The 14,940-nt window shown below is 51.5% G+C and overlaps 1 protein-coding gene across 3 annotated transcripts in view; it reads right to left on the bottom strand.

The window, feature by feature from the left end:
• SYN3 (synapsin III) overlaps nt 1-14,940 on the bottom strand; it is a 449,664-nt gene that overhangs the window by 13,797 nt on the left and 420,927 nt on the right. For all 3 annotated transcript variants that reach the window (XM_053582387.1, XM_053582386.1, XM_053582388.1), the window contains exons 8-10: nt 10,110-10,252; nt 5,282-5,356; nt 1,518-1,620 (exon numbers count right to left, since the gene is read on the bottom strand). In XM_053582387.1, the coding sequence (XP_053438362.1) occupies nt 1,518-1,620; nt 5,282-5,356; nt 10,110-10,252 (321 nt within the window). The remainder of the gene's footprint in view (nt 1-1,517; nt 1,621-5,281; nt 5,357-10,109; nt 10,253-14,940) is intronic.

Genomic DNA, 14,940 nt, shown 5'->3' with positions numbered 1-14,940 from the left:
TTTAGGAGGCAGGGTCCCTGCTATGGTGTTTGCTGCTGTGCTGTGTTCACCTGGCTTGGGGGCTGGCACCCCCAGGGGAATGGCTCAGTGAATAAAGGACTGAGGGCTCATGTGCCAGAGCTGGTGCATGTCTGGGGGTCCTGGAAGGAGACGCAGAGGCAGGAGGACCACGTGGGGTCTCGGGACCTGCAGTGCCCAGCTGGAGAGTCCCTGCCCCACCTCTGGACTGAAGCTCCCAGGATATTCCCGGGAAGGTGAGAACTGGCTCCCCCAGGCAGCAGCTGTTTCTGGCTCCTTCCATGGTTCCTCCGGGAAAGGGCTACTTGGGGAATCTCAGGAATGATAGTGGCCAGAGGGAAATGGCTCCTGGACTAAAGAGGTGTTCTCCAGAGTAGGACTGGATCTGCTGATACAGACGCAACTCATCCTGTGGAGCGCCAGCTTTTCTGGGGGACCATCGTCCTGAGCTGCCTCCCCTGGTCTCCAGGGAGCCACCCTGGGTACGGGTGTGAATGCTCTTCTGGCACAGCCGGCTCCCACTCATTGAGTCAACTGGTCCTGCTCGGCAATGGTTCCCCAGGGAGTGGGGCAGACACGAGGGCCTGGAGGACAGGCTGGCTCCTGTGGTCACCCTGGCCATGTGCTTCCCATTAGCCGCCCACACCCAGGGAGGGGACAGCCGCAGGGCTCTCCCTCACGTGTCTTGGCCTTGTGTCAGTGCCATCCTGCACTGTGGGCTGAGGAGAAGGCCACGGAGGGAGACAGCTGAGTGGGGCCAAGGTGTGTGGTGTGTGGAGAGCATGGGGGAGTCTAAGGCCAGGGGGATGTTTTCAGGGAAAGCAGTGAGGACCACGGGATGTAGGGGAGGGGAGGGGAGGTGAGGAGGGGAGAGGAGCATCTAGGGACCATGAGGAACATGGGGAAGCTACGGAGGAGTGAGGGGCTTGTGGGCCTGGGAGAGGCACGGGCTGCGGGAGGCTCTTGAGAGAGATTCTGACCCACAGCCCCTCTGCCAGCCTCTCTCTTGTAGTTATAGCTCCCTCCGTTCACACCCTGCACACGTGTGCCCTCTTCTGAGCCCTCAGCACACGTCTTTGCTTATCACCCTTTCCCTGCAGCCTGCAAACCCCATGTCTGTTGTGTCCAGCTGCGCCCCCAGAGCCACATCCATGCTTGCCCACAGAGCCCCTAAGTTCATATTTGTTGTGTGAACAAGTGATGGAGTTTCTGCACGGTGACAGTGAGGAAACAGAAGGGGCCCAGCTGGACAGAATCCTGCCAAATACTCTTCCCCCTACCTTTAAGCCTGCAGGTTAGGGAAAGTTGTTAAACCCCATGCCCTGAGCTTTTGCCCCAGGGCAGGAAGCCTTTTGTGGCAGCCTGGGGTGGGGATGAGGAGGGGCATGAGGGCTGTGGGACAGGAGCCTCCTGAGCCGCCCAATGAGACCGGGGCTGCATGAGCGTGTGCCCAGGACAGGAGCCAGGACCCAGGACCCAGCTGCTGGCCCACCCCTCACCTCAATGATGTAATCTCTGCCATCCTTGCTGTGGACGGCCTTGACCGCACAGATGTCCAGGCCGCCGAACATTTCCGAGCAGCTGTCCACCCATAGTCTGTACCTGCAGGAATGGACAGATGGACAGTAAGGAAGCCAGGAAGAGGACACAGAAGGAGAGAGGGGGAGACACAGGCAGGGAGGGATAGCGACACACAAGCGCCCAGACAGAGATGGAGAGAGAGGGGGGCAGGGAGAAGACACAGAGGGATTCACAGAGGCAGTGGGAGAGAGGGAGGCAGGCATGGAGGTGGGCAGTGGGAGAGAGGCCGGCAGGCATAGAGGTGGGCAGTGGGAGAGAGGCCCAAAGAACATGAAAGAGGGGGCAGAGAGGAGAGGAAGGAGGAGGGAGAGAGAGAATGGGATCCCCACCTGCAGGACCTTGTGGGCTCAACCATGGTAGGGGGCTTATCCTGCCCACTGGAGCCATCCTGGACACCCAGATGTCCTGAAGCCCTTTCCCTTGGGAAAGCTGCTCGAATGGGCTCCAGAAAGCCCTCCCAGGATGCCCCCAAGTCCCAGAGCCCTGGCCAGACCAGAGCTGGTGGGGGACAAAGGGCACATTCTCCCCAAGCCTGGGGCCAGTGGGCAGGGGAGCCTGGCAGGCTGCTCCTGCCTGGTCCCGGGGCCTGGCCTTCTGGACCTGTGGCTTTTGTTCCCTTTCCAGCTACTTGATGGCTGCAAGGCCAGTTTGCTTTGCTGGGGACAGATCTCGAGGCTGGATTTTGACCCTGCAACAAGGGGATGGTTGTATCCAGAGACATCTTCCCAGCTTGGACTTGGCTCCCCTTGTGGGCTGGGTTTGGGAATCACAGGGGACTTTGTGTCAACGTTCTTGCTTCTTCCCCCACTCTCCAGGGTCACACGGGGCAGGCCTGCTCTCAGATCTCTGAGCCCTGAGGGCTGGGATAAGGAGGCATCCTGGTTGCAGAGCTCTTAGAACTCGCTCTCTCATCTTACTCATAAACACTCACTGCAGCCTAGAGAGGGAGAGGGGCTTCCCCACGTCACATGGCAGGGCAGTCAGAGCCAGGATTCCTTAGATCTCTCGGGGCTCCTAGTTCAGCTGCAGTGAGGCCCATGTGAGATCAGAGACGTAAAAGGAAGGACGGAAACTCACACCCACTGAGCCCTCTCTGCGTGCCTGGAGAATTGACTCTTCATTCTTTCTAATCCCATCACAACTTTATCAGAAAAGTTTCAACCCATTTTACTGATGAAGAAATGGAGGTTCATTGTGATTAATAAATCATTGTGCAGCTTCTAACCTCAGATCCTATTTGATTCAAGAGTCTAAGAGTCCCAACTCCAGATTCCAGGCCACCCCATTCTGAATGCATCCTGGCCTGTCTGTTCTCACTCAGCATGGGAGACCAGGGACCAAAATTCTTGCTATTAATTTCTTGATAATTCTAGGGGCCTCTCCTTGTTGCAGCCTCTGTTTCCTAATCTGTCAAATGGAAAGGTCTAGGTATGATTTCGGTTTGGACATGAGAATCACCAGGAGGGTTAAACAAACACACAATAAATCGCCAGATTTGGGGGACTCCACCCTATGTTAGAATAATTTCTGTAATTTTTAAAAGCATCCCATGTGATTCTGATGTGTCACCACATTTGGGAACCTCCTTGGTCCTTGAGCTCTCAGAATCCCCTGGACTTCCTGATTGATCGGTGTCCTTGTATTCAGCACCAAGGGCTGATTTGTGGGCACCACATCCTTAGGGAGAGTTGTGCCCTGAGATGCATCACAAATCTGGTTTCTTCTCAATGGAAGTTGGAAGTCTGGGACTAGGACTGGAAGCAATTGGTTTCCAGAGGCTGTTTTCAAATGATGAACTTCTAGGTCACCTGCTGGTGGTACCCTGCAAGGCACAGGCACCCCAGGGTCCAGGTATGGGCTGCAAGGGTGGAGCAGTGTGGGAGAGGCTGGAAGCTGGAGTCCTGCTCCCCTGTAGCCAGGTGGGACTAGCACTGGCTCTGCCTGCCAGTCAGGCTATCTGGCAGGCAGGTGAGCCAGGTAGATGGAGGGGTCTGTTTATGGGTCCCCATATGGACTTTGCCCCTGTGGGGATGAGACTGAGGAGCTCTGTTCAGGCCCCGAAGTTCTGGCCATGACTGCAAAAATGGCTACTCAGCTTCTAAACCTGGACCCTATCCGACTCTAGATTCCAGCGAACAGACTCAGTCCTTGGTAGATTCCTGGGGGAATGGCCCACGTGGCCTGGGACTAGGCAAAGCCGGGGAGATGGTGGGCTGCTGGCGACATCGTGAGCAGCTCACGCGGGGAAGAGGGCCATGACTGTCTCATGCCAGGTCGTGAGCACCATCTCTGTGAGACTGGCGCCCTCGGTGTGAGCGCGTAGGGTGTTCTCAGGTTAATGCGAGCAGCTGCTCCGGAGGTCGATGGGCAGGGGAAGTGTCCTCCCTGCCTTGGGCTGCCGCTGGCTTAGGTTTTGCGCATCCCTCACTCATTCAGTCCTCACAGCTGCACCCTGACCTGGGTAATATTGCCTTTGTTAAGCATGAAGAAGTTCAGGACTGTTAATTAATGTACTCAAGGTCAGGCTGTGTTTTACTGCAGGGGGTGGAGACCTGGCACAGGCAGGCCTGTCCCGGGCCATAGTGATTGGTTCAGGGATGGTCATGTGACCTAAGCTAGGCCAATCAGCAAATACGGCTCAATTCCGGGCTTTGGTTGAAATGGTTGGGAAAAAGGAATTTTCTTTGTGCTGGCATGGTGAGGCTAGAAGCCCAGAGACACCATGGGCCGCCATTTGAGAGAGGCTTTTCGAATAATGGCCACAGAGAAGTGGAACCAATGTGGGTAGAGGAGTCCTAAAACCTCACCTGCCACCGTACCCTTTTCAGTGACATGAGCCAGGGAATCTTTCTTTTTGTACAGATCAGTCTGATTTGTAATGTGACACTTGCAACTGATATATAATTCTTAGAGGAAACGATGGAATCTTTTCATCCTTTGGTGCTCAGTACAACATGGCATGCAGTAGGTACTCAATAAATGTGCACCGAATGGAGCTTTCTGGCCGTGCAGCCCGTGCTGTGTCGGCCTGTGTCCACTATTATTGCTGGCGTGCAGGTAGAAGTCACTAGCAGGCAGGCAAGAAGGTGTGTGTGTGGCTGGCCCGAGACCAAGGGACTTAGTGCTTTTTCATGGAGGCTAGAACACAGCAGCGTCTCAAGGGAGTTAGACCTGAGTGCACCCCTGAAACACGCATGCTCTGTGGGAAGTCAGCCTCTCCCCATTCTTACAGGGATGGAAGTAAGTCTGAGAGGGGAAGTGGACCCTCCGACACCCCTGCTTCCTCAATAAGGATGCTTCCTTGCAGCTGCTAGGGCTCAGGAGAGACTGGTGAGTGCTGTTATTTTCTTAAAGCAGCTGGGCCGGAAAGATGGCTAGACTTAGAGTCAAGACATCAGGGTCATACTCTCAGCTCTGTCATTAATCAGCTTTGTGACCCTAGGCAAATCACTTCCCCTCTTGAGCTTTCTTCTCTCATCTGTAAATGGGATTATTGTAATACCTACCCCGTAGATTGTGGTAGGCAGTAAGGTAATCATGCCTAGGAAAGTGCTCTCTAGGGGTGGGGAGGCACTGGGTACAGCGTGAGCTGGCCGCCTTTACTGGGCTCCTTGTTGCATTTCTCCCTCAGCATCCCCCCATGGCCAGGGCCTCTCCCTAGAATATCTCCTTTGCCTCTTACCTCTCGGTCATGGCCACCTGCTCCAGCATGGCAGATCCTGTGTTGGCCTTCCAGTTGCCAGATATAGAGGTTCTCCTGTATCAGAACAAATAATGCACTGAGGGTATGAGAGGATTCTGTCACTGATCTGCTTTCTTTTTTTGCTTTGGCTGTGAGGAAGCTCTGAGTAAAACATCTGGCTCAATTATGGCATGTGTGCTTAGTTACACACATTGACCTCAGCTATATTTTCTTATTTATTTCCCTTCATGTGATTGCCCTATTTATTTGTTGGATCTTGTGTATTATTTTCTAAGCCATCTTTGAAATTTAAAGATTAAACTTTAAGAATGCCTATATTATAAGATGAAATCCCCACACCTTGGTTGGACTCCTATTTTTGAAGAGAACTAGGGCAGTGTAGCCCCTGGTGGTTCGGAATTTTTCAGACCCCCAAATATAGGAAAAATGATCCTTAGCGAGAAATGATTACTTTTCTATTGTGATGAGGAGGAAGGTCTCCTGGCCCCTTCCTGCCCCACCACTTTCCTTTGTTCCCTTCGCCTTTGCTGCTCCAGGAACAACTGACCTCCCTGCTAGTGCTCCGCTGCCCATGGCTCTTCCCTGCGGCTCTTTCCCTGTGTTGTGGCCTCCGCGTGCCTTCTTCCCTTTGCCGCAGACAGTCTTTGTTTCCGTATTTACCTCCCCAAGTCCTCCTCATCCTTTCAGTTGCATCTGAAGTATGACCTTCTGAGAGGGCACCTTCCCAGCTAGAGTAGACCCCCTGCACTACACCTGACAATGAAGTTCAGTAGTGTAAAGCTCGTCTCACTTATGACTGCTTTAGGGTCCTCTCTTCCCTGATGGAGGGGAAAGCTGAGGGGAGGAGCCAGGTTGGACTTCACACCCTATCCACGCAGTGTGCAGGGACATCTGGCATGTAATAGGTTCCCAGAATCCAGTGGGGCCTGGTATGTAATGGGTGCCCGACATCTACCTACTGGCGAGGGGGACGATGTATGTTGGGGTTAAAATCCAGACAAACTATCCCCCATGGGACATCTGCACTCAGAATGAGTTTAAGCAAAGACAAAACTATTTGTTTTAAGGTCAAGGGAAGGCATGTGGTTGAGGTCAAAGGGTGAACTGGGAAGAGAAATTGATACAAAAATATGTCCTTATAAAGAGATAAACAAGCATTTAAATCCTGAGAACAGATAGGGGCCATTCAGAGATGTAATTCTTAAGGTGCACAGCACCACTGCTCAGCTCTCTGGCAGTTCAGTTTAGCTTGGTTTAGTTATATTTGGAGAATTCTCACAGGTCCACCCTAGATCTGGGGTATTGGCTTAGTCAGAGCATGCAGAGATGACCCCCTGCTCAGGCTGCTCCCCACCTAGAACGGTGGAGCAGCCTAAAAGCAGACTACAGGCAAGGTAGGTTAGTAGTGGATGTGAGGAGTGGAGTGCTCTGGGGTGGGGATGAGAAACCCGAGTCACACAATGTGACCCTCGAAGGCAGCCACTGTGATGAACCTCAGAGGACAAGTAGGATTTGGTATAGCGGGTTCTGTATTACAGTAAGAGAAGCTAAGAACTGACTAAAATCAGACAGATGTGAGTTTAAATCTTGGTTCTAGCATTTTCTAGCATTTTCACATGGGCAGCATCTCTGAGTCTTTATTTTCTCAATGGTAAATGGGAATAATTCTAGTATCATGCTTGTCAGGTATTGTGTGGACTAAAGGAAATATTCCCGTGAATCTTATAGCACAATGGGTGCTACTATTATTACTGGTAAAGTGCAGAGAGGGAAAGAAAGTATTCCAAGGGCAGAAGCAGCAGGAACACAGACCAGCTTGCCTTCCTTTCCAGAGAAGGAGGGCAGTGACAGCTGATGGTTAACGAGCGCTCTCCATGGCTGGGACCTGGGTCTAAGGGATTTACAGGTGTTAGCTGATTTAGCCTCACAAAACCTAATGAGACAGGCATTATTGTTATTATTATCATTCCCATTTAGTGGCAGAAGCCACCAAACCATATCTTACAAAACTCCCTTCACTTGAACATGACTCTCCATGGTAGAGCCCAGCCCATGGGCTGTTTTGAGTGTAATGGAGCCTCAACACTGTAGGATGCAACATAGACTAGGACGAAAGTACCCACCATGTTACAAGTTATCTCAGTCTGTTTGGACAGCTCTAACAAAATACCACAGGCCAGGTCACTATCAACAACAGAAACTTATTTCTCACAGTTTTGGAGGCTGGGAAGTCCAAGATCAAGTGTGTGGCAGATTTAGTGTCTGGCGAGGGCTTATGTCCAGGTCATAGATGGTGCCTTCTTGCTGGCTCCTCAAGGATCCCCAGGGAGCTCTCTGGGGCCTCTTTTGTAAGGGCACTAGCCCCATTCCCGAGGACTCTGCCCTCACCATCCAATCCCCTCCCAAAGGCCCCACCTCCTAATGCCATCATGTTAAGGCCTAGGATTTCGATATATGAGTTTCTGGGGGACACAGACATTCAGACTATAGGACACAATCTCACAGAAGGGGTTGGGGAAAGGGGTGCTGACCTACCTAAGTATAGACAGGAATGGAGACTATCTGACTAAAGGCAAAGGAACCACACAGAAGCACTGTGCCGCTGGTTAACAGTTCTGAGACTGCACATATCCTGGGATGGAACAGTGGGTAAATGGATGGCAGATGGGGGCGTGGGGGGTTGGAGATTAGCCATCAGGGAAGGCCGGAATGAACTGTGTGCTACTGCATGAAGGTTAGAGGCATTAATATGACTCTGTTTAGCTTCATATAGGAATAGATGGAGATATATATGTATATATATAAATAATTATGGATATACGTGTACACACAGGTAAGGCTATACATATGTATTTCCTTGACGTATCTGTAAGAACGACATTCCAGTAGCAGCAAGCACAAAGGCTCGAGTGCAGGGCCAGGCATAGGCCAAAGAGAAGGTTCAATGGTCGGGGACATTCTACAGTGAGGTCAGACACGAAACCCCTCCCTTGGCTGTGGGCCAACTCAGAGTCCAGGAAATGCCACAACTAATGACAAATTGGAAGCTGTCAGGCCAGAGAAGCTTAGCATAAAGAATGCAGCAGTGAGGTAATCCTCGAGAAAAGAAACTGGGACAAGGTGTTGTCAATGTCAAGTGGAACTATAACAATGAAGGGAGGAGGGAAATGATATCATGATGGTCGGTGGGGGCCTCAGGAATGCCCTGGAATGGGCCACGGCTCAGAGGGACAAGGGGGAGGCAATCTTATCACCACCAGCACATCTGAGAGTAGGGACAGGTCTGGCCGGCTCATGGGAGGAAGAGGGTGATTGATAAGAAGGGGCAGAGTCGTCCCTTGAGAACTGGCTCCATCCCTTTCCTGGGAATATTTTCTTCTAGGTCAACTTGCCTGCCTCTTCCCCAGTTTCTCAGGCTGTGGCAGAGTACAGTCGTTGTGGCAGAGACTGGAGAGCCCGTCAAGCTTAAAATTACCATCTGGCTCTTTACAGAAAGAGTTTCCTGACCCTTGGCTGAGGCAGGCTGGGTAGTGCAGAAGCCACCCCAGGAAGACACAAACAGATGCGCATGGCTGTGCTCAACACAACTTTATTTTACAGAAATAGGTGGCAGCTAGATTTGGCCTGTGGCTGTGGTTTGCCAATCCTGTCCTAGAGCACCAGTCGCCTCCCAGAGACACCTTCCAACCTTCCAGGGATGGTGATCCTCCCACAGGCAGCCAGGCACACGATCAGTGCTCCATGAAGTCCTTGCAGCGACACAAAGGTCGGTCCTCTGCGACCTCATCGTTTCAAGTGGAACTAACACCCACATTGCACAGGGAGTGACAGAGAGGGAAGAGAAATCCCCTCCGAGGAGCAAGACAGTCTCCCTCTTCCAGAACGCCCACTCATCCTTGTAACCCTGCCCGTGTCGGACTCATCCTTGGCTGAACCACCTCCAGGGCTTCCTGCCTTGCTTTCGTTCCTTTTCTCTCAGAAGCAACACCTGCCTCAATGTCCACTGAGGAAGGAGCTGGCCCACACCACATGCCTGTGTAGAGGGACTCTTCATACTGATTTTCTGCCTTTCTCTAATCAATAAGTGTGTAACCAAAGCAGGACTGATGAGCACTGTTCCGTGGAACCACAGTTTTGAGTTACACACTGAAAATGATTAGGCAGATCCATTTACCGGCGAGGGTGCCAGGAAGATCGTTTATGATTATTTTTGGCTACTGAGATTCCTGGGGCTGCCCTGGCTCCTAATATTTTTGAAATTGATAATGTAGTCCAGGGAAGGGGGGTGGTTTGTTATTTTTTGTTTCTTTTTTTTGTCTTAGGTTTGGTATCTTTTAAGTTTCTGATCATTTATGGTTTTCTGATAAATTCACCTAAAAAGTCCCATTAAGTGAATCAGACGTGGGTTTCTGTTGCTTGCAGCCAGAGAGATCTGATGTAGCCTCCTGACTGGTCTCCTTGGCTCCAGAGAAATCCCTTTGTAGCCTACAGCCTCAGAGTCTTTTATAAATAAAGATCAGATCACACCACTTCTCTGCTTAAAAGAGAACGGAAGAAAACCCAAATCCTCTCAGCAAGGTATTCAAAGGACTCCTTGATTTGTCTCCAAATTTATCTTTCAGTCTTGACTCCTAAGACCGATATCCTGTGTATACTTGCAGTTTCCCCAAACATGCCTAGGGGCTTTCTCTCTCTGGGATGCGACCGGGGCGGTCACTGCCCTTGGGGGAGGAGCAGCAGCCAGATGTGCACCTGTAACCTCCATCCCTCCCACACTCTCCTCCCAGCCCCTGCCCCAGGGACTCACATGTAAGCCTTGTAGTTGGATCCGATTTTCTGGATGCGGATGTCGTACTTGGAATTGATGAAGGCCTCAGTGGTGGCGTAGGTTTTGGCCATGGCCACTATGCTGGTGATGTCCTGGTAGTCATGCTGGTTTTCCACTTTGATCTGTGGGGGAGGACGAGAGGGGTGAGTGCCACCCACCCAGCTCTACCCAGCCTACCCCAAGCCAGGACTGCCTGCTCCACATATAGGGAGGGTCACCTGCTGGCTGCAGAGACACACATGGAAACCAATCTTCCCACTGCACGTCCACATGAGGCACGGAAGGGGAAGGGGCAATTCCACTTGCACTGTCAGGAGATGTTTATAGACCAGAGGAGCATTGCACAGGGTTTGGAAGAATGAATGCGGGTTTTAGACGGAGTGAGTGGTAGGGCATGTCTCTCTGGAGGGGAGAGAGGCTGCACAGGCTGGGGCCTGAGGACCCCTGTGGTGGGGGCAGGGTAGGAGGTACAGATGGGCTGAGGGAGGCCACTGGACAGGACGGCAGCAAACAGATCGCAGAAGGCCCTGACCGCTCTGGGAAGGGGCTAGGACAGTGTTTTTCTAGGTTTTTTTTTGTTTGTTTTTTTAATCTCACAGCACACTCGAACCTATAGTTAAACATCCAGGCACACTTAAATTATGTTGATCAAAAAAAAAAAGTAAAAAAAAGAATAGACTTACTGTGCTTTGAACTTCTTTTGAAAATAATTTAATTAATGATCTTTAAAAGTTTTAGCGGCACACCTAAGATCACCTCACAGCTCACTGGATGAAAATCGCCGGGCTAGGATCTTAGCCCGAATGTTTGGGAAAGCCCTTGAAGAGGGAGAGGAGTTTAAATGAAGTGGCTTAATTTGGGTTTTAGGAAAACTGCTCAAGCAGTTGTGCAGAGGCTGAATGGAGGAGTGTGATACGGGATCCAGAGAGATGGCTAGAAGGAAGGGAGTGTGCACCTGTGTGAAGTGTGTGTGTGTCCATGCAGGGGTGTGTGTGGAGTCTGTAGGAGATGTGTGTGTGGTATGCAGCGTGTGGTGCATATGTGTGGTGGGTGTGTGTGGTATGTATGGTGGTTTGTGGTATATGTCTATGGTGTGTTTGCTGTTTAATGTGTGTTGTGTAGATGGTGTGTTTATGTGGTGTGTGGGGGGTATGTTTTTTGTGTATTTGTGGTGTGTGTGCATGTGGTATATTTTTGTGTGTTTATGTGGTATATGTGTGTGTGGTATTCAGTTTGTGGTGTATAATGTATAATGTGCGGTGTGTTTGTTGCATGTGACGTGCCGTGTGAGTTGCACGTGTTGTGTAGCATCTGGCACCGGTGTATGCATGCACTGTGTGTGTGCTTGCAGTGTGTGGGCACGCGCTGTGTGTGTGCTTGCAGTGTGTGGGCACGCACTGTGTGTGTGCTTGCAGTGTGTGGGTATGTACTGTGTGTGTGCTTGCAGTGTGTGGGCACGCACTGTGTGTGTGCTTGCAGTGTGTGGGTACGTACTGTGTGTGCTTGCAGTGTGTGGGCACGCACTGTGTGTGTGCTTGCAGTGTGTGGGTATGTACTGTGTGTGTGCTTGCAGTGTGTACATGCACTGTGTGTGTGCTTGCAGTGTGTACATGTACTGTGTGTGTGCTTGCAGTGTGTGGGCACGCACTGTGTGTGTGCTTGCAGTGTGTGGGTACGTACTGTGTGTGCTTGCAGTGTGTGGGCACGCACTGTGTGTGTGCTTGCAGTGTGTGGGTATGTACTGTGTGTGCTTGCAGTGTGTACATGCACTGTGTGTGTGCTTGCAGTGTGTACATGTACTGTGTGTGTGCTTGCAGTGTGTGGGCACGCACTTTGTGTGTGCTTGCAGTGTGTACATGCACTGTGTGTGTGCTTGCAGTGTGTGGGCACGCACTGTGTGTGTGCTTGCAGTGTGTACATGCACTGTGTGTGTGCTTGCAGTGTGTGGGCACGCATTGTGTGTGTGCTTGCAGTGTGTACATGCACTGTGTGTGTGCTTGTAGCGTGTACATGCACTGTGTGTGTGCTTGCAGTGTGTACATGCACTGTGTGTGTGCTTGTAGCGTGTACATGCACTGTGTGTGTGCTTGCAGTGTGTGGGCACGCACTGTGTGTGTGCTTGCAGTGTGTGGGTACATACTGTGTGTGCTTGCAGTGTGTGGGTATGTACTGTGTGTGCTTGCAGTGTGTACATGCACTGTGTGTGTGCTTGCAGTGTGTACATGTACTGTGTGTGTGCTTGCAGTGTGTGGGCACGCACTGTGTGTGTGCTTGCAGTGTGTACATGCACTGTGTGTGTGCTTGCAGTGTGTGGGCATGCACTGTGTGTGTGCTTGCAGTGTGTACATGCACTGTGTGTGTGCTTGTAGCGTGTACATGCACTGTGTGTGTGCTTGCAGTGTGTACATGCACTGTGTGTGTGCTTGTAGCGTGTACATGCACTGTGTGTGTGCTTGCAGTGTGTGGGCATGCAGGGTGTATGTGCATGCATGAAGTGTGTGTGTACATCCAAGGTGTGCATGCAGTGTGTGTGTGTGTGAACAAACTGGAGAGGCTAGCTTTGCTGGGCCAAAGGCCTGGGGGAAAAAGTCACACTGTTTACTGAGTTGAGACCAGGAACATGGGGCGGTGTCCTGGGGTTGGGAAGAGGTCACAGGACAGCTTCCAAGGCCAAGGGCAGGGATGAGGCCAAGGCTCTGTGATAGTGATCTCGAGATGAAACGGAGCTAACTCCAGCGGCTGTGGACAGCTGGGCTGGCTGCTCCCTCCTGCTGGCCATGGGGGCCCTGCTTGTTCAGAACTGACTCCCACTCTCCTGTCATACTCACTGGAGGAGTTCTGTGCTGGGCTAGATGCAGGCAGAGCACAGGAGGGGCAGAGTGCTGGGTGGTTTGTTTAGGAGGGTGGGAAGGGTGGTTCACAGGACCGCACCCTCCTGGTTCTCACGTCCTATGACCTCCCTCCCAGTCCTCTTCTGCCTGCCCTTGAAATCTCAGTGCTGCCCTGACAACTCTCTCCTGCCCACCACATTTGTCCCAATTGCACCATTTACAAAGGGTCTTCACTGTCCTCTGTGACACCCAAAACAGGACTGTTGAGCAGGCAGGCTGGGCATTACTGTGGTCACTTAACAGATGTGGAACCTGAGATTTCTTGACTTGTCCAAGGCCTGAAAACAGCTGAGCTCAGAGCTGGGAATGAACCTCTGGAGCCCCAAGGCACAGCTTTTCCCAGACCCCCTCGGAGTATCTGCCCGTTGTTCTTCCTTACTGGATGCAGTGTCAACCCAGACAGGGGCTTGGTGAGGGCCCCAACTTCAGTGAGGACTCTGAGTTCCACTATGTAGAGGAAATAAAGGCGACCCCGTAAGGGTTCCCTGTTTCCCACCCTTCTGTAAACTCTTTAGATTGCCCACTTCTTCCAGCTGCAGTGGCAGCAGTGTGCCTCCTCCCTTTATTCTAGGTCTTGTAATGCTCTGACTGCTGGCTGTCCACACTTCAGCAATGGGGCCTTTAAGTTTTAGGGGCACCTAGTCTCTTCTGCTAGAGATTCCTTTGCTCTGGCCTCCTTTACAGGAAGAGTTGGCCAGGTCTTCACATTCTGGCCAATGAAAACAGAGTAGCCACGATTTCAGCAGCCTCTCGGGGTGCCCTGAAGATGAAGGGACTCGTTCCCCTTTTCCTTCTTCCCTGTGGGTGGAATGTGGACATGGTGGTGTGAGCAGGAGCAGCTGCAGCCATCTTGGGCCTTGAGATAGGAGGTGCATGTTGAAGATGGCTGAGTCTAGAAAGACAGAAAGAACCTGGATCTAACACTGTAGAGCCCCTATCAGCCTCTTACATGAGAGAGAAAGAAACCTTAATTTTGTTTAAGCCACGCCTATCTGGGTTTTGTTAAAGCAGCCAAACTATACTTCTGCTGTATAGTTTTAGTCTCTTGCTTTTCATTGATTCCTTATCCTTTGGATTAATGTGATCAAGGATCCACCATTCTTCTTAAAATGTTCCCACTTTCCAGAAGCTCAGTTACTCGCCACTCCCTGTGTCTACATCCTCATGTCCCACTCAGGCTTCACTCCTCACCATTCCGTGGCAGCTGGTTTGGCACAGGTCCCCCGGGCCTCCTCCCTGGTGAACCTCACAGTTTCCCCAGCCGTCATCCTGCTTGGGCACTTGGCAGAGTCTGAAATTGGGTTTCCAGATCATATTCTGTTTCAGTTCTTTCCCTTCTGGCAACTTCTTCGCACTCTTTATTGCCTCCTCTTTTTCCAATGCCCCTTTGATAGTCCTGGGGTTTCATCCTCAGCCAACATTTGGGGTAAGGTTGAGGGGGTTGGAGTTACCAAAATGAGAGAATGGAGTAAGAGCTCATCGAATTCACAATTCTGTCCCTGGTGGCTTTGGAAAGAACCAGAAGTTCTCTTGCACGTTAGTGTCCCAGACACAGGCCAAAGTGCCATTCTCCTCTTCCACAGTCATGACACACCCTGATGTGGGGGCACATGACCACCCAGAATGAACTTTACAGCTTTTATACCTCCACCTCCCCTGGCATCTCAACAGGGGACTCTTCCCCCTTTTCAACAGGATGAAAGCAGAAGACGGTATGAACTTCCAGGTCACACTGTTAGAGGGACAGAGAGAGCTTCACGTTCGAGGATCCACCACTGGGTCTCGGTGGGCGTGGACTCAGACCCACACTCATCTCCCCCTTTCCTCTTCCCACCGCTGGGACACGGACTATCTTTGATCATGCGGCTGAGCACAGCACACCAGAGTCAGACCATCAACAAGACAGAGGAGCCCAAGTC

This window comes from Nycticebus coucang, chromosome 3 (genome assembly GCF_027406575.1).
Source record: "Nycticebus coucang isolate mNycCou1 chromosome 3, mNycCou1.pri, whole genome shotgun sequence".
NCBI classification, from domain to species: domain Eukaryota; kingdom Metazoa; phylum Chordata; class Mammalia; order Primates; family Lorisidae; genus Nycticebus; species Nycticebus coucang.
The sequence above is the reverse complement of the archived record's forward strand: the minus strand, read 5'-3'. Positions and strand labels throughout refer to the sequence as shown.